The sequence below is a fragment of the Hydra vulgaris genome, chromosome 03, assembly GCF_038396675.1.
Source record: "Hydra vulgaris chromosome 03, alternate assembly HydraT2T_AEP".
Lineage (NCBI taxonomy): Eukaryota > Metazoa > Cnidaria > Hydrozoa > Anthoathecata > Hydridae > Hydra > Hydra vulgaris.
In genome coordinates, this window is record NC_088922.1 from 14,350,106 (window position 1) to 14,375,000 (window position 24,895).

General features: G+C 29.1%; 1 protein-coding gene across 2 annotated transcripts in view; it reads right to left on the reverse strand.

Annotated features, from left to right (window-relative positions):
- The window catches only part of LOC101241352 (nck-associated protein 1 homolog), an 85,019-nt gene continuing 60,124 nt past the window's right edge, over positions 1-24,895 (reverse strand). For both annotated transcript variants that reach the window (XM_065792408.1, XM_065792409.1), the window contains exons 23-34: positions 14,373-14,500; positions 14,178-14,275; positions 8,127-8,217; positions 7,942-8,024; positions 7,783-7,860; positions 7,610-7,691; positions 6,478-6,518; positions 3,809-3,878; positions 3,612-3,721; positions 2,936-3,031; positions 529-621; positions 1-451 (exon numbers count right to left, since the gene is read on the reverse strand). In XM_065792408.1, the coding sequence (XP_065648480.1) occupies positions 383-451; positions 529-621; positions 2,936-3,031; positions 3,612-3,721; positions 3,809-3,878; positions 6,478-6,518; positions 7,610-7,691; positions 7,783-7,860; positions 7,942-8,024; positions 8,127-8,217; positions 14,178-14,275; positions 14,373-14,500 (1,039 nt within the window). In that variant the 3' untranslated portion in view covers positions 1-382. The remainder of the gene's footprint in view (positions 452-528; positions 622-2,935; positions 3,032-3,611; positions 3,722-3,808; positions 3,879-6,477; positions 6,519-7,609; positions 7,692-7,782; positions 7,861-7,941; positions 8,025-8,126; positions 8,218-14,177; positions 14,276-14,372; positions 14,501-24,895) is intronic.

A 24,895-nucleotide genomic window follows, 5' to 3' on the forward strand; every position in this document is an offset into this window, starting at 1 on the left:
TTTAGCTACAAAATGTTTTAAATTAAAGCTCAGTAAAAAAAGTTGACAAATAGAATATTCATTATTTCACACACTAAAAAATGCTATTAAAATACTCCTTTATCGGTTCCGGTTCAATAAACAAACTCAAAATTTGCCCAAAAAAAAAAAAAAAATTAACCAAAAAAACATCATGATAAAAACTGAAAGTATGCTAACAAAAGGTAATAACAAAATATAAAAATAAAGGAATTTGCTTAAATAATTACATAAACTTCACTACGCTAACATAAAATGTAAATCAGTGTTGAAATGATCGTCTTCAATTTTTAATTGAAATTTCTTATTAGCTTCATTAACTAGTCACGCCAAAAAACGGATAGCTGTCTATAAATCTTTATCTTTAACTTGCCGCTTCTTGCTCTTGATTGGATAACTCCCCGTTCCTTTTTGCAATATGAAGACGTTGTTTCTAAAATATTAAATTGAAATCTATAAGAAAAGTGATGAGGTAAAAAAGTACAAAACAAATACAAGTGATTTAAGTACCTTATAAACTTGTGAGTATGCATCTCGAACAAGATCATAAGGAAAATACATATCAAACTCATCCTGCGAAAGGTATTGTGATTTCTTTACAATCTAAAATTAGAATAACTATCTAGATATTTGTATATTGATCACACTTGCTGCCCTCGGAATTAAAAAAGAAAAAGGAGATCGGCAAAAAATTGCCGACCTTAAACTACACTAGTGGCCATAGGAATAGACACCCCTTCATATATATGAAAACTTCACTTTGGTGTGTTTTTTAAAAGAAAATAACCATATTTATGCGGTTTTCTATATTGATTATTATTTTTTGATGTGTTTAGATTATAAAAAAACTAAAATTTTGATTAAAATTCACAATTTTAATATAAAAATATAACAATTTAAAGACAAAGTGGTAAATTATGGTAAATTTACGTTTTACAGTTTACAAAACATGTTATTAAAAAAATGGCTTATAAAAAAAAAAACCCTAATATTTTGTTGGATATCCATTATTTTTTATTACTGCAGCAACCCTACGAGGCATTGAGTCCACTAAATTGCCCAAATCTTCAGTGCTGATCACGTGAAACCAGGACTTTATTATGGCCTCTATTAATTGTCGCTTGTTTCCAGGTTTTTCTTTCCTTACAAGTTTTTTAAGTCTAGACCACAGGTTTTCTATCGGATTCAGGTCCGGACTGTTTCCAGGCCACTTCAAAACGTTTATCTTTTTGGCTTTAAACCAATTTTTGACAGTTTTTGCGGTGTGGCATGTATCACTGTCCTGCTGGAACACACAGGTTTCTGTTTTGCCCTCGAACAAATCATCAATCGATGGGAGTAATTTGGCTTCTAATATGTTTTCTTGGTATTTTTTGGCGTTTAAAATACCATCTACAATGTGGATACGACCCACAGCATCTCTGGTCATGCATCCCCACATCATTACACTTATGGGATGCTTCATTGTGACCAATGTACACTCAGGTAAAATATCTTCACCGGGTCTTCTTCTTACATAATTGATTCCATCACTTCCAAAAATGGAAATCTTGCTTTCATCACTCCAAATAACTTTTGCCCAGTCTTTCTTTGTCCACTCCTTGTGTTCTTTTGCCCAAATCAATATGGTTTTTTTCTGGGTCTTCTTGCTTTTAAACCATTTTCAAAATGCCTTCGGCGAATTGTTCTTGAACTAACCGAAACTCCGGCGGCCTTTAAATCATTTTTAATTTCAGCTGAAGTTGCTCTTCGGTTCTTAAGTGCAAGTCTCATCATCATCCTGTCATCGTTAGCAGTTGTCTTCTTAATTTTTCCATTTTTTGGCATATTTTTGAAGGTATTGGTTGCCTTAAACCTTTCGCACACCTCACTCCAGATTTTGTTGCTCCATTTCCCAACTTTTTGGCGATTTCCATGTACGAATAACCTTCTCCACGTAATATAACAGCTTTCATCGCTTTGTAGGTGATCAATATCCTTTCGCCATTGTAAATAAAAGTACAATTTTAAAAAACACACTAAATCTTCAAGAGCCCTGTCGACTTTTCACCAGCAATTGTTGAAACTCAACTAAATGACTACAAAACAATGACCTTGTATTTATAGCTTAAAAGATTTATGGATAAAAATGTTAATAACGTAAATAACTATTAGTCATCACAATAAATAGACTAATTTTCACAAAAGCACAAAAATAATGAGACATTCACCTTTTACTAAAAAAACCCTTTAGCAGAGCAATGCCTCATTTTTGACACAAATTAACAATAATAATCCATAATTATGTTTAAAATTGATATAAACGATTAAAATTTGCGATTTCCTATAAGCCAAATAATAGATGACGTGGTTTAAATATAAAAATAAATAATTAAATCCACCAAATGCATGATATGTCAATTTTTCAAGAAAAATGGTAAAAATTACAGGGGTGTGCACTCCTATGGCCACTAGTGTATTAGAGATCGGCATCAGGTCGGCAAAAATTTTTTTACCATAGAATATAAAAACGAGGTCGGCAATTTTATGCCGACCCCAAATATTTTAAGGTTGGCAGTTAAGTCAGCATTGCCGAATGCCGACTCTAATTCCGAAGACTGCACTTGCATTTTTTATTTTTAGTAATATTAGAGTTAAGCAATAGAAATTTAAATTTTTAATTCAAATTCTCACTTATGATATATTTAAAAAGAAAATATATTGAGTCTAAAAGTATTTAACTGAATTAATACATTATTGTAATAATAAATATTTTGAAGAACTTTTTTTACACAATACAATCTATTAGTCAAAGAATGTGGTGACAAACATTTTCTTTTCTACAATATTTATGGAAAAATTAACTTTGTGACCAAAAAAATGAAAAGGAATAAGTATTTTATTAACAATATGAATTATTAGACAAAACAAATCTTACTAAGTCTAACAATACAAATGACGAAGAACGCTGGCGAGCAACTAAGTCTTTATTTGACTGATCAACGCCTAGCCTCAACAAACCAGACGTAGCAACCTAAATTAAATTTAAGATAAAAAATAAAGCACAAAAAAAAAAATTGTTTAATAAATCAATCTTATACTCTCTTATATATGACGATGATTGATCTAATATTTTATATACGACGATTATATATCAAATATAATATAATTGATTGCATAAATTCTTCCAACAGCTAACATGAGCTAACCAGAGTTAAAAGTAGTTTCAGTGTAACATTAGAAACTTGTAGCATGTGATATGATTCTGCGCAAAATTTTAGCATTCCTTAGACCAATTACAATAACAACCATTAGCACTTTCATTTTTAAAACATACTATTCACTCATTTGAAATAAAGCAGGCATTGATTTGTTCTTGGTTACGTTTTAAAAGACGAACTTAAAGCTGAATAATCACATTATTCTTACATATTGTTAGTTGGCTAGTGTTGTCACTAGAAGATGATATTAAATTCTGCATTACTAAGAGGAGTATATTAATAAGACTTAATTTATGTAACAATTTAAATGGTAATTTATTACCATTTAAATTGTTAATGTTAAGCACATTTTTTTTTAATTAAAAAAATCATTTAATTGGAATAAGAAAAAACCTTTAAAAAAATCTTCATCTTTTCATCAACATCTTCACCTGTAATTGTAAAAAGTGCCTGAGGAAGTGAGTTTAAAGCAACTGCCATGCAGTGAGCATTGTTTTCATGAGCTAAAATATTATTTAAAAGAATATTAAAAAGCAAATAAAAATATCAACACCGATAACAACATAAAATTAATATAACAATAAAAAGACCTTCAAAAAGAGGATTGTACTCATTGTTATCTTTGAATGCTAAAATTGGTACTGCAATTGCCCATAATACCTTAAAATAGAAAAGTTTCTAAAATAGTCTATTAACCAGTGATGGATCCTGGGAGGAAGGGGGTATGCATTTCCCCCCCCCCCCCCAACCTCAAATTTGAAAGTCCTAAAACATCTTAGAAATTGAGGACCTTTTTATTTTTTTTTAAAGAGTCACAAGTGTGGCACAAAATACAAAAATCGTCCCCCATCCCCCCCAAACAAAAAGAAAAAAATCCTGGATCAGTAACTGATATTAACATTTCTAAATTTGCAAATTATGCAATTGCTATAATATAATGCAAATTTTGGTATTATTTTTTTAAAATAATTTTTATTTTTTATTTCTGCTAAGCAGTTTCAGTTATCATAATTATATATGCTTGTTCAGCAAATAAACATTAAATTGAAGTCCAAATGGTAAAATAAAAAAATAAAAGTAAGTATCAAATAAAGAATAAACAGATATTAAATACAAGATAAAACCAGTTAAACCTTTATTGGCTATTATTATGCTATACTATGCTAAAACTCAAATATATGGTTTTCTTTTTAAAATAAGTACTACAAAGTATATATTGGAAGTTATATATAATATAACTTATATATATATATATATATATATATATATATATATATATATATATACATATATATATATATATATATATATATATATATATATATATATATATATATATGTATATATATATGTATGTATATATATATGTATATATGTATATATATATTTTTTTTGTTCCAATATAATATATATATATATATATATATATATATATATATATATATATATATATATATATATATATGTATATATATGTATGCATATATATATATGTATATATATATATGTATATATGTATATATATATATTTTTTGTTCCAATATAATATATTGGAACAAAATTAATCTGAGCCGCTAAGAAGCAAAATGCTGGTTCTGGGTGTATCGGAGCTGGCTTAATTTATAACTAATACCTAATGAGTATTTATTTTCCTAACTTCTCCTTTTTTCGAACTCATTCATATAAAGAAAAATAAAATATATATGCATAGATGCATATATATTTTATTTTGCTTTACATAAATTTCAAAAACTTAAAAGTTAAGTTATTAAACAGTCCTCGAAACCACAAAACAAATGTCAAGCGATACCTGTTTATAGCAGCGTGCTATAAACACACTACTATAAATAGATATCGCTTGACATAACATCAATGCATTTCATTCTATTTCATAAGAGAAGCATATAATCTTCTTGAACTTGTTTTAGTGGCAAGTTGTATCAAAGCATTATTAAGACAAATAAATTAATTTGATATTGTCATTACAATTATCTATTGCAGAGCTTCTAAACGTCGGTCTTGGTGCTGCAATAAATTGATATTACTGATGGATTTTTTCTAATTTCTGTTGAACACAGAGCATGTAACAGTTACATGTATGGGTGCCTAATTGTTTGAATAGCAAGGGTACAAGCAGGCAATATCTATATGTATCTGTATGTAGATCCAGAGAAATATGAAATCAATTAATATAAGGTCATAATGAAGTATGATGTCATACTGAAATAGACAGCTGTGAGGGCTTCAGCATATACATTGAATAATTATACCTATACAATGTCTATACCTATACAAGCAGTGCCACTACATCAACTAAAAGCTTGGATTAGAACAGTTTTATTTTATTTTTTCACTATTCTTTGTTTTTTTAAACCAATGATAATCAAACATGTATGTATTGAAGCCCATTTATATCTATCTTTATCAGAAAATCAACTTCATGACATAAAATAAATATAGTAGCATTTTATACATTATAAACAAAAAAATCATTAGTGATTGATGCAGAGTTAAATTCATTAACACACTTTATGTTGAAAAGTAAGGGAAAAAAAACAGAGATTGATTGAACTCAATATTTTAGAAAAAATAACTTAACAAGATATTGTTGAATAGCTATGTGTTAACTTTGTTATCGTGCAGCAAACCATTTGTTTTGTCAAAAAACTCAAATATTTTTGCAAGTTTAGTTTAACCTATAAAAACTTACATAGTAGGAGTACTGGAGATAGTTTGAAAGAGTATACGCATTTTGCCTAATTACAATTAAGTCATTTTACATAATACTGATGGTTAATAGTTGAAGTGTAAAAGTTTCTAGTTTAAGTGTAAAAGAAATTTTAATTGCAAAATATTAATTGCAAAATAATTGATAATTAATATTAATTGATAATTAATATTGTAACAGTTGTTTTGATAATTTAAAATATATTTATATTCACCTCCCCAAAGCCTAGAAGCCCACTATAATCAAGAAGGTTGAGAAACCAGTTAAGGGCTGCACTTCCAGGGCCGTTGTGGATTTAAACCACATATTTATCACCTATGAAGACAGCACTCTAACACTACAACACTATGCATTTCAAAAACAAGTTGTATTAGCATAACAAGAAAGCATGCAGTGTGTAAAGACTTTTTTTTAAATTACTACTTTCAAGCTTTTATCTAATATAAAGAAGTCTAATAATAATGCCATAAATAACCCAAAAATAATGCTTTAGTAATAAAAATATAAAAACATAAGCAATAAATAATATACCAACAACAATGTCCAAAGAAATCCATCTTCTTCCATTTTATCTAAAAAAAAAATAACTATTTTGTAAAATATATACAAAAAATAAGCAAACACTATAAGAACAACAGAGTGGTTTATCATAAGTCTTAAAAACTACCTAGGTCATTAGAAAAGTTCATAGAACTTGATCTATAAAGTTACAATAAGACAGGAAATATTTAAATATTTTTATACAATTTTTAAACAGTATTTAATTATGAACATTATAAGTACTTTTTGAAATATCTTGAATGTGTATTAAAAAAATTATTTGAATTTTATTAAACATGTTTAAAAGAAAAATTTTAAAATGAAAAAAAATTGAATATGTAGCATATATTAAAACCTGTGCTCTACTTGGAGTTTCACCACAAGCCATAGCCAATGAATTGGTTTTATTTCATGATGGCCAAACACCAAAATATAGTACAATTGCCAAGTGTGCTACTTTATTTAAAAATGGTAGAGAGAGTTTTGAAGATGATCCTCGCTAAGGGCATCCTCAAACTACATACACAGGTGAGAATATTGAATATACTCAAGCTTATATAACTCAAAATTGTCACAAACTGTCTTAACCAATCACAATAACTCACCACCCACCATACTAATTAGACTTAGCTCCATCCAATTACTGGCTATTCATCTTGATATAAAAAAATCTTGATGACAATACTGATAAAGAAAATAAAAAAACAGCAAAAAGAAGTTACCTCAAAGTATACCCAAAGAAGAGCATAAAAAAATGTTTGACAAATGGCTTAAAAGGATGCAAATTTGTAAAGATATTGATAGAAATTATTTTGAAAATTTAATAGAATAAAATTGAAAAAAACTCTTTTTTTTTTAAATACACGGAAGTTCTACAAACTTTCCTAACGACCTATGTTTAATTAATAATAAACATTAATCACAAGCCTGGAATAAAATAAATTTAATAACTTCTTACAGCTTTCTGTTACTCTGAATAGCTTTTTTGTTGTATCAAAAAGTTTAATCAAATAAATTTAAAATTTTAGTGAAAGATGTTGCATATTGTTTTGATGTAAAACAATTACCTCAGCTGTTTCTAATTAAAACAATTACCTCAGCTGTTTCTAATTAAAATAATTACCTCTGCTATTTCTAAGTAAATGATACAGCTCAGCATCAAACTCAAAGTGCAAACCTGCTGCTTGTGCCATCTCGTGAGTTATCTAAATTTTAATCAAAAAGTTTGATTAAACTTTTAAATACATTCTGTGTAAAAATATTTTTAAAATATCTAATTTATAAAAGTATGAATACAGTTGAGTCATTTCGAGTATTGTTTGATTTGAAATCCGATAAAACTCTCATCAAGAAAGGAACTCGACGTGGAAGAACCTGTAATTTAAAAAAAATCAACACATTTATATAACCCTATATAATAACAATCAGGAAAAAACAAAATAAACTATAACATACATCTTTCAACCCATCTGACAACATCTGTCTAAAAATTAGAAGAATTCCCATTGATGTTGTTCGAGTTATGACATCCTCAATACCTTAATGTAAAAAAAAAAAAAAACTTAACATGGCTAAGTATAAAAGTGTAAACACAAGGTTAAAGATAAGAAATTATATAATAAATATTTAAAATTTTGAACCTTTAATTTTTTTCACAAGTTCAAACACGTCACATTTTAGAGGATTCTCATAAATTGATACCAAAAGATCTTTGTTATTTATAACTAGTTTCTAAATGTAAATTATCATGATGAAGAACCCGCACCACCACCATGTTATAAAAACTTTAGTAAAATTTTATTATAAGGAGGCAAATTGTGATGGTATAGAAAAATTAAATAATATTATCTTTAAAAAACAAAAAAATATATAAGCTTATTATAAAATGAACATTATTAAATTATGACCTTAATATTATCAATAAAAAAAAAGAATAAAAAAAAAAGAACCAGCTTCAAAAGAATTTTCTAAATGCTTAAATTTTTATCCTTTGAATATAGTTAGTTCTAAACATAAATTCAATTATCTTTAGAAAATATTATCAATCAAATTGATTTCCGCTAGATAAAAGCAAGCATAAAGATTTAATTTTTTTATCCAAAAATTTAACTTAATTAAAAGATAATCAAAGGTTTAAAAACAATTCCAAAATTTTTACAAAAATTGCACAAATCAACAAAATATTAATTGCAATAAGATTGACACTTGTTTTTAAACTATTTTGATATGACTAATTTAAATCTAGTAATTTAAATATTTTATGGCAAGGTACAAATTTTTTGCAAAATCTAGATAGTTAACAGATTTTTTAGATAAAAACAATTACAAGAATCAACCTATTTATTCCAATGGCTCACTCTGTGCATCCCAAATAAAACAACAGCAGTGTCAAGATATTGCTGAGTGCTATGTATGTTGAAAACAGATGGGAGGTTATCAGAGGCTTCAAAATGGTGCCATTCTTCATGGGCCTCAAAAGCAATGTCAAATCCCTGATAAAACCTCAGAAAGTACTTAGGCCATCACTGCATATCAAATTGGGGCAACATGTCACTGCTCTTAACAAGAAGTTAGTACCTTTATTTTAGTACATCTAAGATCTTTTTCTCATACTGTTTGAGGCCAAGGTTTGAGCTAGTATCTTTATTTAACCACAGATCAAGAAAATCATAGAATGTGACGATATTCTGAACAGGACTGGGAGGAATGGGACAGCAAGGAACAGGACAGGGAGGAACAGGACAAGGAGGAACAGGACAGGGAGGAACAGGACAGGGAGAGTGGCATAGAATAGTTTTGCTGTAGTTGTTTATGGCTAGATGATTTATTACAAGGCTAAAAACTGTGTGGAGTTGGTTCAGATTTTCATAAAAAATTATGTTAATTTGGGATACAGAATGTAACTCTAAATCCATATGAACTTTGGCATACTCTTGTCACTTACCTCAATAAATTCAAGTAGGACACTGGAGCTTATTCAGTGGGGTAAGGTGAGCGCTTTCATCAAGATATACTAGACTTTAAAGGTTGTTATCAAATAACAAAAACATGATAGGGGACTACATTCAGGCCCGCACAGAGACTTTGTGGTGCCCCAGGTTTTTGTATTATTGCTGCACATAACCACTCAACTAGTTCAAATATAGAGTTTAAGTGCAACTATCGCTACACATAAACACTCTATATTTGAACTTGGTTATATATGGTAAAACGAAAATACAAATACAATTTAAAATGAATGGAATTATATATTTCATCAATAAAATGTTAATTATGAAGACTAGTCAGATCACACTAATTTCACTTTGCAGGCTTTCTTCTTTGCAAAACTAGAGATGACATTTTCATACAATAAAGTCTTGGCAAGGTTGTTTTCAATTGAAATCACCATAAGGTAAGTAAGGCGTTCTCGAGCCATTGTTGATTGTTATTTGGATTTTATGAGAGCAAGCTTACTGAAAGAGCACTCTCCTTCAGCCAATGAAACCGGGTTGTATTAAAAATGCAAAGCAAAATGCAGATCGAAAGAAATATTGACTGAAGAACTTTCTGGTAAATTCTGTTGACCAACGTGATAGAAGAAAGATATTCTATTTGTCCAAAAGTATTTGATTGCTTTAGTACATCTAGATGACAGGTTTCTTCAATCAACTCCTCTTCTTTTACATCATTTATGTAGAAATTTTGTACATTATATTTTGTAGATTTTCTTTACAAGTTTTTCTTTGAGACTTTGTATTTTTCTTTACATCCTTACAGACTTGTATTTTTCTTTACATACATAGTTTTTCTTCATCACTAGAAGGAAATTGATAACACCATATGAACGAAAACATATCCATTGTCTTTTGAGCTGTATCCATTCTGTATCTCATCTGCTGGAGTAGCGTGTCAAGAACAACATTAAATACATTCGCCTCAAAACCCTTTGACTCCTCTACATCGAAGTGGGCTGTGTTCATCGACTCACTGTGAAGTGTTTTCCTTTTCCTTCTCCTCATCTTAAAATCATTTTGAAACCCAAACAAAGCTAACTCAGATGCAACCAGTTTCGCTTCTTGGAGGATTTGGGGCCGAGAAGAACATAGTTGGTCAAGATCATCAATTAGAGTCTTTAAAAACTTTGTCTCATCATCCAAAGAAATACTTTCTTGAATTGATTGAAGGATGTAAACATCATTGACACATAGCAGAGCCTTGAACCAGAAAGAAGTCAAGATAATGAATTCAAATGATTGAATTCACTTTTTGAGTGCTTGACTAAAGTCAGTTGATGATCTTCTAAATCAAGTTCTTCAAGAATTTTCAAGGACTTCCGTATTTCTTTTGGTCGCTTCAACAATGGCTGGACAGCCTCTATGCGTACACTCCATCTTGTTTGAGACGTTTGTTGAAGAGACTGCCTAGTTGCCTCAGCCAAAATTTTCCAGCACATGAGGCTACTACTAAAAAAGTTATATAATGATTGGATGTTGCCAAAATAGTTCTTGACTACAGTAGAAGATTCTGCAGAATGAACGCCAGCTAGATTGAGACTATGTGCACTGCAAGGCATGAAGATAACTTGAGGATTTTTCTTGAGAATGATCGCTTGCACTCCTTTGTACACACCAAGCATATTAGCTTCGTTATCATAGCCCTGGCCCCTACAGTTCTTTAAACCAATTTGGATTTGATTCAAAACACCTATAATGAGCTTTGCAATGTCAGAACTTTTTTTTTTCTCTAGATTTTCTACCTTCAGAAAACGCTTTTTTACTACCCATTGGTTGTCAGATCCTAGGTGGATAAATTGAAGAATGAAAATAATTTGTTCTATATGAGACATGTCTGGAGTTCCATCAACAATAATGGAAAAATAAATGGCTGTGTAGACCTCTTTGATAATAGCAGCGAAAACAGTTTCGCCACATGCCATAATGAACTCATTTTAAGTTCTCCAGCTCTAATAGTGCGCTTACATTCTTGTTCCTTGTTTTTGGTGTTAAGAAACTTCTTCTAGATGGAATTGAAGTGTCTTATTGTTTTTCGCCAACAGCTCAAGGGTGGCTAAAAAATTACCATTACCATACTGGTCCAACATATTTGATGAACCTATACATATATGAACATAATATTGAAATAAAGATTATATCTAGATTAATATTCCAAGCAACATCAAAATCATTTTATGAATATAAACTGCTAACACACCTCAAAAACTTAGATTTCTCAAAGCTAAATAGAGAGTGACATCCAGCACACAGCGTAATATTTCATACCACTTAGATGTCTCATTTCTTATTGACTTTACAAGTTCTGAATTGATCCTGGTCTAATTTTTCAAGGCTTCAAAGGCTAATTTCCAGGCGATGTAGTGATTTCTGTGTTAAACGTTACATTGGTGGCTTTTAATCTTTTCTCCTAGCTTTTGCCTATTATCTTTTATTCCACCATTCCACATCAAGAGGGAAGACTGAAATCCAGGGCCAAAATACTTAAAGAGAAAAAGAATTAAATAAAATTTCACAATATCAAATTAATTGGAATGAATGTATTGAGAAAGAATATTTGAAAAGTGTTGGAATGAGAGTAACTGATTTATGTAACATAAAATTGATGTTTTAAAAACTTTTGTTCGGATAAGTGTTATGTAATTCAAATTTTAAGTCCTTCCACGCAGAAAAAAAAAAATTGTGAAACTTCCAATTAACTTAACCTAGACTTCTATTTCATTTCATGTTATAAAATTCTAAAAATCTTACAAAATATCTTACAGAAAAAAAAAAAAAACCTTCTACTTTGTCTTAAATCTTGTGCTTAAAATAAAGCAAATCTTCCTTTTTTTTTTTTTACTGTTTGATAATTTACCTGTTTGAAAGTTTGCCATTTGATAAATTTACAATAAATACATACTACAGATATAAATTTAGGCCAGAGTAAGAAGAAGACATAAACTGTCTTATAACCAAGCCCTGCTTACATATTGTCTGTGTTTATATAAAAGCAAATATATACATAATCCGTTTTAAAATACATATACATTTTGCAAAATGCTTAAAATGTCTTCAAAAGAACATGAAACTATAGTATATTTTTACTGATTTAAAATAAAAGTAAAATACATATAATATAAATATATATACATAAATATATACACATATATATAATATAAATAATAAACATACATATATATTAACGCATACACATTTTCTATATTAAAGTTTAATAAGATATATTCAGTTAGTGATAACGTTTTTTTTTTCTTATTTTGAATTAAATTTAGAATAATAAATATTTGAAGTTTTTTAAATTTCTCTAAGGAGTAGTGCTCTTTATGATTGCTAAAAAATTTAATAAAATATTTTATTGAGGGTTGCATGTGCCCCATTTGTCCGTGTGCCTAGGTAAAATGTACCCAGTGGCCCACCCCTCCAGGTGGCCCTGAATACATTTGCAGGCGACTTTGTGAAAGTGATTTACACTACACATTCAAATCTAGAAAATTTAAACAAAATTTTGAAGTAATTTCTGAAGACATTTCTGAAGTAATTTTTTAATTCTAGTACTTTTAATAGTTTTTATTCAATATGAAACTAGTTTTTTACCCGACTGAACGAACAAAATTTTCTTGTTAAGTGTCAATTAAAAACTAATTGTGCTCAATGCAGTCATTTTTTCACAACTTTCATATATAAGGAATTGAAATATAACACTTGAAAACAAGTAAAAAATAGTGGTACATAGTGGTTTTAGTCCAGTTACTAGTTCAACATATCATTATTAGTTTAGGTTTATTTAAAAGTAGTATAACCAAGCTTACTCAAGAAATGCATGAAAAAAAATGCACATTAAAAAATTTCTTTATTTCTGGTTCTGCCAGATACTGACTTAGCTGAGTGTTGGTAATTGTTGTTCTTGTGCTGTGCCTCCAGCGGACAGTCTGAACAATTTTATCAGAGTAATGATGATGATGTAGAAGAATTACCCAACCGGGCTTGTTTTGCTGGTATTTCTTCAATTATGTCAATCTGCTGCTCAGCATGCTCAGATTGACTTCTGCACTGTAACATTACTGAATGTATATTTAACCACATTTGTGTCTTCCCTTCAAAATTTTTGTTGAGTTAATGTTTGAAATTAGGCTTAGCTAATTAAATTGTAAATAAATGTAAATATAGATACCATTTCAAACACAGAGTTCATAGAATATAGAATTACAAAAAACATTGATTTGTTTAAATAAAAAATTTAGTATACATGCAAACAATCACAGCCAAAAAAGTAGTAATAAATATCTGATCAAAGTTCAGAAATTTGGCTAAAATTTTGCTGGATTTGTTAACTTTTTGCCAGACCCAGATTTGTAAAAATGGCTGGATTTCGGTCGGAGCAAGAGCCAGAGCTAAAATCCAGTACAGCTCTAGTATTGAGTATTTTGTACAAATAAAAAAAAATTTTAATCCACATGCCAAATCAAGTAATTTTATTATTGATTTGATGCCAAATCAATTAAATTTGTTGTTTTCTCAATACTCCCTGCAAAATGCGAAGCTTAAAATGCAAAATGCATACAATATTGTTTCTCAAATATACCAAAACTCAAAATGCTTAGCATTCAATAAGATTTCTGCAGAAAAACTAAAATCTGCGATTGCATTAAAATGGATTATGAAAAATCTGAATTAAAATCAATTATAAAAAAAATTAACCTTCAGTTCTTCAACTTCTAAAATAACTTTTTGAACTAATTTACGTGAGAAATGTCGCACTCCATATGCTCCCAGCAACTCTGATAATGCTCGCATTTCTAAAAATAACTCATTTACAACAATCATAACAAATAGAAAAAAAAACAAAAAAAAAACAATAACAAACACAGACATTTAAAAAAAGTAGAAACTTGCCTGTCATGTCAGTGTAGTCTGCAATGGGTGGATAACTTGCTTTTGTTCTACCTATAAAAGACTCTCGAACTGGAGAATATATAACTCCACCATTTAAGCAAATACGCTTTAAAACTATTTCGTTGTACCTATATAAAAAATATATATTTAGTGTAAATTTACAGTATGCTACTAATCTTATATTTAATTACCCATTTACATATAAATATATGTACACAGTTGTGGACAAATTGACCCTGCAAAATTATTATAGGTAATTAGGTGTATATGCAAACTATACGCACTGGAAACAAACTAAGCAATCACACAATGTGTGGATGATTGTGAAATTATCAAACAATAGAAAAGTATATGATTGATACATCTTATACATACTAATACATTATAAATATTAATCTTAAACTTTTTTTACAGTCATAAATCAGCCAAGGACTTTAACCTTCAATTGTACTGTGTTGCTATAAAGTGACACCCTAATCAAAAAATATTTGTGATCACCTCAAATTTAAGAAAGAACACAAGGATCAGACTGTTAAAATGTTACAACATGTCATATTTTTAGACAAAGAGCAAGTTATACAGATATCAGCATACAAAGTCAAAGTTTGCTGGCCACCAAACTTACACTTTAATTACCAAACAGAACCAACCTCACACAGTTAGCCATAACTTAATTTAGGTTTTTTGAATTTTGTCCAAGTCAAGGTCAATGTTTTCTGAAAGAGTATAGTTTGCTTATCAATATGTATATAGCCCACTAAATCAAAAAACTCCTATTAAGTAATTATGGCAGTTTTAAGATTATTTTGCAGATTTTCGAACTTTTACAACCATCTTTAATTCGCCATGTTTTCTGCCACATATTTAATCGCAAAAGACAGAACAAATTTTTTTTTTAAAAATGTTAAGCATCTGAAAATTCCATCCTCAGACTATTTTAAATCATCAAAAGAACAGAGAAAAAGTATGCCTTTTTTGTGGTCACAAATATCAGATGAAAATGAACAGCCAAAACCACATAACTTCTAAATTTTAAAGCTGTTTTTCGGATCATAACATTGCTGATAACCGATATCCTACTGGATTGTGTCCAAAGTTGGTATACTTAATGATTTTTAACTAAATAAATATAAAAAGTATATATGTTATAAACGTAAAACCATTCACACAACTGAAAAATTTCATAACAATACATTATCTAAAAATTTGATTGGAAATTTCACACTAGAGTTGCTTTTGCATAAGCTACCATAAAATGGGGTGACTTTAGTCCAACTTTTAAACATGTAAAGGTTAAAAAACTTGTTCAACTCAAAGAAATAAGATTTGATAAATGAATCAAACTACATTTTGCATGGTACTAGTATATCTTTATTTAAGGAATAGGGGTATAGTTGAAAGAACATATATTGTTGACCTTAGGCAAAAAACTAAGTTTAACATTGACTGGTCAAAGATGACTATCCCAGCTAAAACACGAAACCGGTAAAATATCATTTTATTTTTACATCTGTTGTAAAGGAATATAAAATTATAAAAAATTTTATAATCTCAAGAAACTAAAAACTTGCAATTGTGAAATATGCAAAATTGCAAGAAAGCAGTGAAGGATACCCTAGAAAAATTCTGGTATTAAGAGTTCTAAAACTGCAGTTATCATCCACGGTGTAGTTCTTGCATGAGTAACATTAAAAGAGGATTGCATCATAAATGCAATCCAATAATGCTTAGGTAGAAAATATATTTATAACTTTGAATATTTGGCTGTAAAAGTTTGTATAACATGTGCTATAGAAAACAAGTTTTATGTAAACTAATTTTTTTAGAAATAACATATCAGCTGCATCAGGATATCAAGGTATTAGAAAAGCCATTTTGTGTCATGGAAAGAGATATGAGAGAAAGAAATGTAAAGAGCTTATCCTTCCAAATAAATCTTAAAATGATGATTTTAATTTAAAAAAACCTTTGTAACATTTTAAGCCTGTGACCTTTTTAACAATGTAAAGTTGTTGAAAACATTTTTCCATCAGTCTCCATAGTTTTGTAATTTATTTTGATGTCAAGAAACAAATGGCTTCTCACGTTATTAAAGAAAAGTTATGTAGTGAAAGTGGTGACACCATTTCATTAAAGACAGGAGGTAGTAAACTAAAATTATCGATTGGATCTGGGAATACTACAAAACAATCAATTTTACTCACAAAAATCTTTTTTCAGAATTCAGAATTCTCTTTCCTTAAGTAATCATCAAATGATAAAACTTGCCAATATGATAAGGTAAAATACTAATACAAATTTAATTCTGCACAATGAAATGATGCAATTTTTGTAGCAAAATTTATTATTAAAAAAAAAATTAATAATAACAGAGTTGTTGAAAAAAGACCAAACGCTGTAGAACCTGGACTGAAAGACTGTGTCTCTAATTTGGATAGTTATCTTCTCCCACTATTAACCAAAGAAAATATTTAATTTGAATTTAAAAACAAAGATAAAACATTGGAATATAAGAATATTACATTTGCATACTGCAATCATGTAACTCTTTTTGTTAAACTACTCCTGAATCTTAAATGTGTAGATTCTAAAAATCAGTTGTTTAAAATTGCTGTTGAGGGGGGAAGCAGTTTTATTAAACTTTGCATAAATATAGTCGATCTCAACAAAATGTTTGAAGGTTACGAAAAAGTTGATGTAGATTATCTTATAACCTGCATCTTATAAACCCACAATAGCTTGCAGATCTTCATATAAAGATGGTCTAATAAAAAAATTCAAAGATTAGTCAGTAAATGCTTTATATCTTCTTCTCATAGCTCCGGAGATCCCAGGAAGATATTTCAACATTAAAATATTATTTGTAAAACTAAATCTTGAAAAAGTTGAGCACATTGGGTATGCGTCATAAAATTTAGTCAAATTCTGACAGGGATATCTCCAAGTAGCATTTCAATTCATCCCTGTTATGTATGAGAGTAGAATAGAAGAGAAACCTAGACAAATACTTCTACTGAACATTTAAGAGCTGTCAAGAAAACTATAAAAAATTCAAAGAATCTGGTTCAAAAGCGAAGCCTGCACAACATTTTAGGAATTGTATAAACGCTGTGTTAGTACATGAAAACCCCTCTGAACTTCTTGTTGACAGATTTGTTTTACCGTAGCTTCATATAATGGAGGGAACAGTCAACCATGTAATTGATATCATGGAGCAGATTTGGTCAGAAATGAATGAGATTTATGAGCAGTTGTAAGTTATTAAGACTGGTCAACATGCTGGAAAATTTAATGGAAGTTCTTTCCGAAAAATTCTAAAAAAGTGGGTAGTGTTTAAGTGATAAGCTGCCAAATAAACTAAAGTATTTAGAGAATGCTTAAGGTTTTTAAATTTAGTTGTTGAGTCTTGCTTTAGATCCAGATGTGATAAAAGCTTTCAAACTAATATCAAAAATTTAAAGGTCTGCTATAAAAAGTTGATGTTGGAACATGGTATTACTTTAAAACCTAAATTTCATATCCTGTTTAATCATGTATCTGAATTCTGTAAAACAAAAAAAAATTGAAGTTTTCTTCAGAGAAATCAGGAAAAAGTATTCACTACCTCTTAACACTGCCTTTTGGAACCACTATAAGGTGTCCACCAATAATTGTAAATATTGAAACAATTTAGTTAGGAGCATTAAGTACTTATAATGGAAAACGTCTTGTTTCTCTTGGTTTTTGATCTAAATGTTGATATTTTTTAGTAATTCAAATCATAAACTATTTTTAACTTTATTTTTGTAAATATATGTTCATTTGATATATATTCATTCGATGATTTAAAACATGTGATTATCCACTCTTTAACAATGTAATAAAACAAAATACTTTCTGTAGTTCCAATAAACTGTCTGTAACTTTTAACTGAAATTGACAATAAAATTTGAATGAAAACAAGGCCGAGCAAAAAAAGGGGCAAAACACTTGCAAAAAATGGCGCTACAAAAAGGTGCCAAAAGATCTTAAAAATTCTATAATTACTTAATAGAAGTTTTTTGATTTGGTGGACTATATACATAGGGATAAGTAAAATATCCTCTTTCAGAAACCATCAACCTTGACTTGGACATAATTCAAAAAACCTAAATTTAGTTAAGGCTAACCGTGCTCACTAGCAGATCTAATAAGAGCCATAAAGAAAACATGGTCTCATAAAATAATGCTAGATTCTTAAGGATCTCCTGTTGCCAAACCGATAATAAGTGCTAAAATATGTTTTATACTGTGACTTATTTTTTATGTTCATGTATATTGCTTTTTGAACTGAAACCTTTTCCAACTAATAAATGTGTACACTATACAGTATAAAAAATGGTTTTCCACAATAAATATTGTTGGGTCTTTTTTTGCCATAACTGTATATTTTTTTTTTTATGTGCAACATTCACATGTGCAGAGTTAAGTGCAGGTAAAATAAGTAAACTACTGATGTTATTTTTATGTAAATGTAAAATATGTTTATTAAACGCATTAATACATTATTTTTCAGTGATAATTAAATAAATTAATAGAGGAAAGGTGGGATGGTTGATCCTGATAAGATACTTGATTTCCATGCAAAATTGGTACCTAGTGATATTTTATCACTCTCTTGTTGGCACATTTGGGTAGCAGTCTTATTGTTGACCATTTTTGGACAAGTAGTCTCTACTTGAGAAAATGCCTAAAATTTTAATAAAGTTTTTTCTATTTTGTGACATTGAAATCTATTTTAGGTGTTCGAGGTAAGTTATAACAACTTCAACTTATTTAGTTTATGATTATAATGCGCAAATAGGTGAAATGTGTACTTTTACCCATTTTAAAAAAAAAATATCTTTGCTTCCAACAAGGCTGCAAGCAGCCACTGATTAAAGTTGGAAGTTACTGAAAGAGAAAAGATGAAGATTGTAGAGCAAGATAACGATTGACAGACAACTTCAAGGGTTGCAAATTATATGAGTCAGGAAAACAAGATAAAGGAAGCAAATTCCAAAGTGTTGATGTTCGAGGAAAAAACCTAGACAAATAAGCGTTTTTGAAGCACTTAGGAACAGTCACAGAAAAAGGATGAGACTTAATTGAATGACGAGTAACATGAGAATGAATTTTTGTAGATGGCACAAGAGACGCTAGCTCTTTAGAGCAGTGCCCATTATAGTATTTGTAGAAAAGAAAAAGAGAAGCAACACTACGACAATGTGATAATGGTTGGAGGATGGCTGCAAGAGCAGGTCCAACTATGTTTACAATGCGTTTTTGCACTTTGTCTAAAAGAGAAAGGACATTATTAGAAGAACCGCCCCAGATATGGTAACAGTATTCCATACAAGGCCAGATTTGAAATTTATAGAGATAGAGAATAGAATCCGAAGTAAGAAAGTGACGAGCTCGATAAAGAGATGCAACCTTAGCAGATGCTAATTTTGCAACTGATTTGATATATGGTTTCCAAGAAAGATTGGAAGTAAGAGTTAATCCTAGAAGATGAAGAGTAGATGACTCATGGAGTACATCACCATTCATAAATATAAGAAGATCTAAATTATTGCGATAACGATTGGCTGAAAAAAATTGAGTTTTATCTGAAGTTCACCAGCCACTGTGAGCTCCATGCTGTAGCAGATCCTTTTTTCAAGCTCAAATGCCCCCTCCAAGCAATCAGAGGGTGTTGGTTTCTTATCACGACAAGAATAAATGGTAGTATCATCAGCAAATAAAGCCACCTTAGATGTGAGAATATCTGGAAAATTGTTAATGTAAATTATAAAGAGTATAAGGCCAAAGATAGAACCTTGAGGAACCCCTGAAGTTACAGAATAAGAAGAAGAGTGCTGTCCATCGAGGACAACTTTTATACTACGCTTGGAAAGGAAGGATTCAATAATCTTATAGATGTTACCAGATACACCGTACACAGCAAACGTAGAAAGCTTATGGAGAAGACCAGCATGCCAAACTTTATCAAAAGCTTTTGAAATGTCAAGAGCGATGGCCTTAACCTCTCCACCTTTATCTAATGCACAATAAAACCTATCAGTTATTACTGTTAGCAAATCAGCTGTTGAACGAGAAGATTGAAATCCATATTGATGCTCAGAAAGTAAGTTATTAGATTCAAGATGAGAAATTAAGTGTTTGCTAATTAAAGTAATTAAATTAAAGTACTTAACACCATAACATTGATATTTAAATTTTAACTCCTTTAGCCTAAATCTTGAACTTTTTAAAAGGTCAACATAGGGATAGTTGATCCTTTAAAAGGGGGGATACCAGAACCAAGTATCCCATGATTAAGGCATTGGATCAGGAAGGCATGCAATCACAATAAGTTATATGACCACACGTATAATATTTTGACAACTTTACCAAGACTATTAAAAAGTTTGAAAATTTCAACATTTCAAAAGAGTTGAAAAAATTAGGTAAACTAAACTAAAGACTTTAAACCACAATTGGTGTGAAAATGTAAGTTTTAATTTCATAATAAAAAAAGTACTGGTTTCTATTATAACATTAAAATCACTATAAAAATGAATGAAATATTTTTTGAAAATTTAAAAGGCAATGAATAAAAAATAAAATAATCATATATTAATTTAAACTATTTAAAAAAAATTTACTTGTAGCATTTTAAACATCAAAGATAAAAACCAAGCTTCTCAATTAAAAAAAAGAATTAAAGAAAGAAAAAAAAAAAGAAAAAAAAAAGAAAAGAAAAAAAAGAAAAAAAGAAAATTAAAGAAAACAAAAAGAGAAAAAAAAAAGAAAAGAAAAATTTGTTTTAAGTTAAAAAGTTTTTAAAATATTTAAAAAAAAGTTGTTATTTAAAGTCTTCTTTTATTTCATATTTCATAAAGTTTTTTTTTTTGAGAAGCACATAATGATTGTTTCTTAAAAAATTGTTTTATTATATATAATGTATTACTTTATTCATATTTATTCTTTCAGATGCAGCATAAGTACTCAGCTAAAAGTGTGGAGCAATGAAGAGAGTTCCACTTGAGAAAAAAATTAAAGTAGCTGTAAAAAATGATGAAAGCTACAAAGTGTCCTCTAGGTAGTTTGGAATAAATGTCATGACATTGAAGAGGTTATGCAAAAAAACATTACATCTCTCCCAGAGTACAAGGTACAGCAAGTTTTTTTAACTAACCAGGAAATAGAACTTGTTATCTTTTTGAAAGACATGTCTAAGATGTATTACGGTCTAACTGTGATGCAACTGCGCAAATTGGCTCTTATGCTGCAGCAAACAAGACACCATATCCCCCCCCCCCCCCACATGGGATAAAATCAAGCAAGCTAGCTGCAACTGGTACAGAGGTTTTCTTGAAAGAAACCCTAAACTGGCATTGAGAACACCAGAAACATGCTTGGCACAAAGCACAGTTTTCAATTGTCACACAGTTAATTTTTTACTAAATTAAGAAATGTTTATACATGATACAAGTTTCTTCCCGAATGTATATGGAATATTGACAAAACTGGCCTTACCACACAAGCCTGCTAAAATTATTGCTGTGAGAGGTTTGAAGCAGGAAGGTAAAATTACATATGCGGAATGAAACAAACTGATCACAGTGTGTGCTTGCATAAATTCTACTGCTGTTCACATGCCTCCTTTTATGATATTTCTTAGAAAGAAACTGGCAGGATCGATTTCTAAGCCATGCACCTCCTGACAGCAATAGAACAACATATATGTCAGTCAGATATATCCCAGTGGATGGATGACCTGTTTGAGTTTGTTCTAAACTTTTTGAAACACTTTGTCCATTTTGTTCAACCAAGCTTAGAAAGGAAGCATTTAATTATTACGGACAACTACAAGAGCCACTGCTCAGTGGAGGCTGTAAATTATGCAAGAGACAATGACATCATTTTTTTTACAATTCAGCCGCACATTTATAAGTTGCAACCTTTGGACCAAGCTGTTTTTGGTCCACTGAAGACTTACTATTCCCAAGCAGCTTCCAATTTCATGATATTAAACAACTAAATTAATTTGTATATATATTTTTTTAATATTCAATATAATTTTAAAATTTAATGTAATGTAACTTCTTTTTTTTCTTAACATTTATATAAATGAACTAAAACATGTTTAATTTTTTTAAATTAATACTTCTAAAATTTGTAAATGAAGGTTTGCAACTATTAACTAACACAATTATAAGGAACTTAATATTAAACTATTAATATTAAATTCCTTGTAGTTATGCTACACAATAACAAGAATTTTAATTATTGGTAAGAAAAAAAAGTAAAAAGAATTAGGGCAAAAATAAGTTGTTTTTTTTAAAGGAAAAATTTATTATTAAACAATATTTAGTAATATTTTTAAACAAAATCAGAATAGAAATTTAATTTTATTTGTTTTTTATTTTATCTGAACTTATTTTATTAACCAATAATAACTTATAATACTTATAATAATACAAAAAAAGTGTTGCATTAAGTATAGTGTAATCAATTATCTTGCCCTATAAACTTCATCTTTACTCTTTCAGTAACTTCCAACTCTAATAGTGATTGCTTGCAGCCTTATATACATAAAAATGTATCAGTATATTAAAAAAAAAAGACTGCAGAAAGTAAAAATAAGTTATTATTTTAACACCAAAACTAAAGAACCTTAAAGTGTATACCATCAAAAGCATATCATATCAATTATTAATGGCATACTCATTGTTTTAACAACTTCAGTACATTTATGAAGCATGTAATCAATTTGAACTTGTTATACTTGTGACCAGGCAGATTGAATTCCATATACAGATTTTAAGCATTTCTAAACTGATCACGCAAATGTACTTTACTATCATAGTTTCGATATATTCTCAATTAGATTTAGATCAGAAAATTGAGCAACTGCATTACAGTGATTTTATTTTTACTATGCTTTATTGAGTTTTGAGGTGTGTTTGGGATCAATTTCCTGTTGGAACAAACATGGTAAAGGCATAATTTTATGTAGAAAAGGTATCATTTGATTCTACTGAATTAAATTATATATGTAATTAACCATTATACCTTCAAAGTGATAGAGTAGTCCCAATCCAGAATTCCCAAAAAGCACTACAATCCATCAAGCCCCTCCCCCTCCACCCTGTTTTATGGTTCTTTTAGTGTACACAAATGTACATACATTAGTTTTAATAGCTTATAACTGGTTTTCTCACATTTCGTCAACCATCTGAATCTCCCATGCTAAACTTTGACTCATCACTGTACAATTGTGAGCCTTTGTGAACTCTAAACATACTTTTTCGGTCCTTTGTCGAAGAATTATGAATTTTTTTTTCTTTCTGCATAGTAACTTTAAAACCCTGCATCATTCAAATGTCGCTGTACAGTATTTTCTGAAATATTAATTTCCAATTCACAAATTGGATCACCAACCCACGGAAATAGGAAAAATGAGGTCAACAACAATTTGCCACCCTCAATCTTTTAGAGGTCAGTATCAGGTTGGCAAAAAAAAAAATTGATACAAAGGTCTTACCATAAAACATAGAAACAAGGTTGGCAGTTTTTTCTCAACCTTAAATAATTCAATTTCAACAGTTTCTATGGTTTTATATTTGTAACTAACCGACTTATAAAAGCTTTTGAAATTTTATAATTTTACAGCCTCTTGCTAATGTGATTATAAGTAGAATATTATTACAGATATTTATAATTAGCCTTTTTCCAGTTAAATCTCTTTTATTTTTAAATGTTGATTGGTTCCCTATTGCATACATGGGTCAAATTATAAAAGTGTTATGTCTTCTTTAATTAAAACCAAAATTCAAAATGAACAATTCTGTGTGCTAGAATTTATGATTATTCTGCAGTGCTGCTCAAAAATTTGTTGGTATATGATAAAATGTTGTTTTTAAAATGTTTTAAAATGTTTTAAAATGTTTAAAATGTTTAAAATCTATGTTTTAAAATGTTACAATTTTTATACTACAAAAAAAAAAAAAAAAAAAATTAAAATCATTTTGTAAATATTTAAAACTTTTTTTTATACATACATATATATGTATATATATATGTATGTATATATATATATATATATATATATATATATATATATATATATATATATATATATATATATATATATATACATATATATGTATATAAGTATATATATATATACACACACAGTGTGTGTATATATATATATACAGTGTATGTGTGTATATATATATATATATATATATATATATATATATATATATATATATATATATATATATATATATATATATATATATATATATATATATATATATATATATATATATATATATATATATATATACAGCCCTCGGATTTAGGGTCAACATTCGGCAATGTTGACCTAACTGCCGACCTTAAAGTGTTTGAGGTCAGCAAAAAATCGCCGACCTCGTTTCTATGTTTTATGGTAAGACCTTTATATTAAATTTTATTTGCCAACCTGATGCCGAGGTCAGCAAATAATTGCCAACCTCAATTTTCCT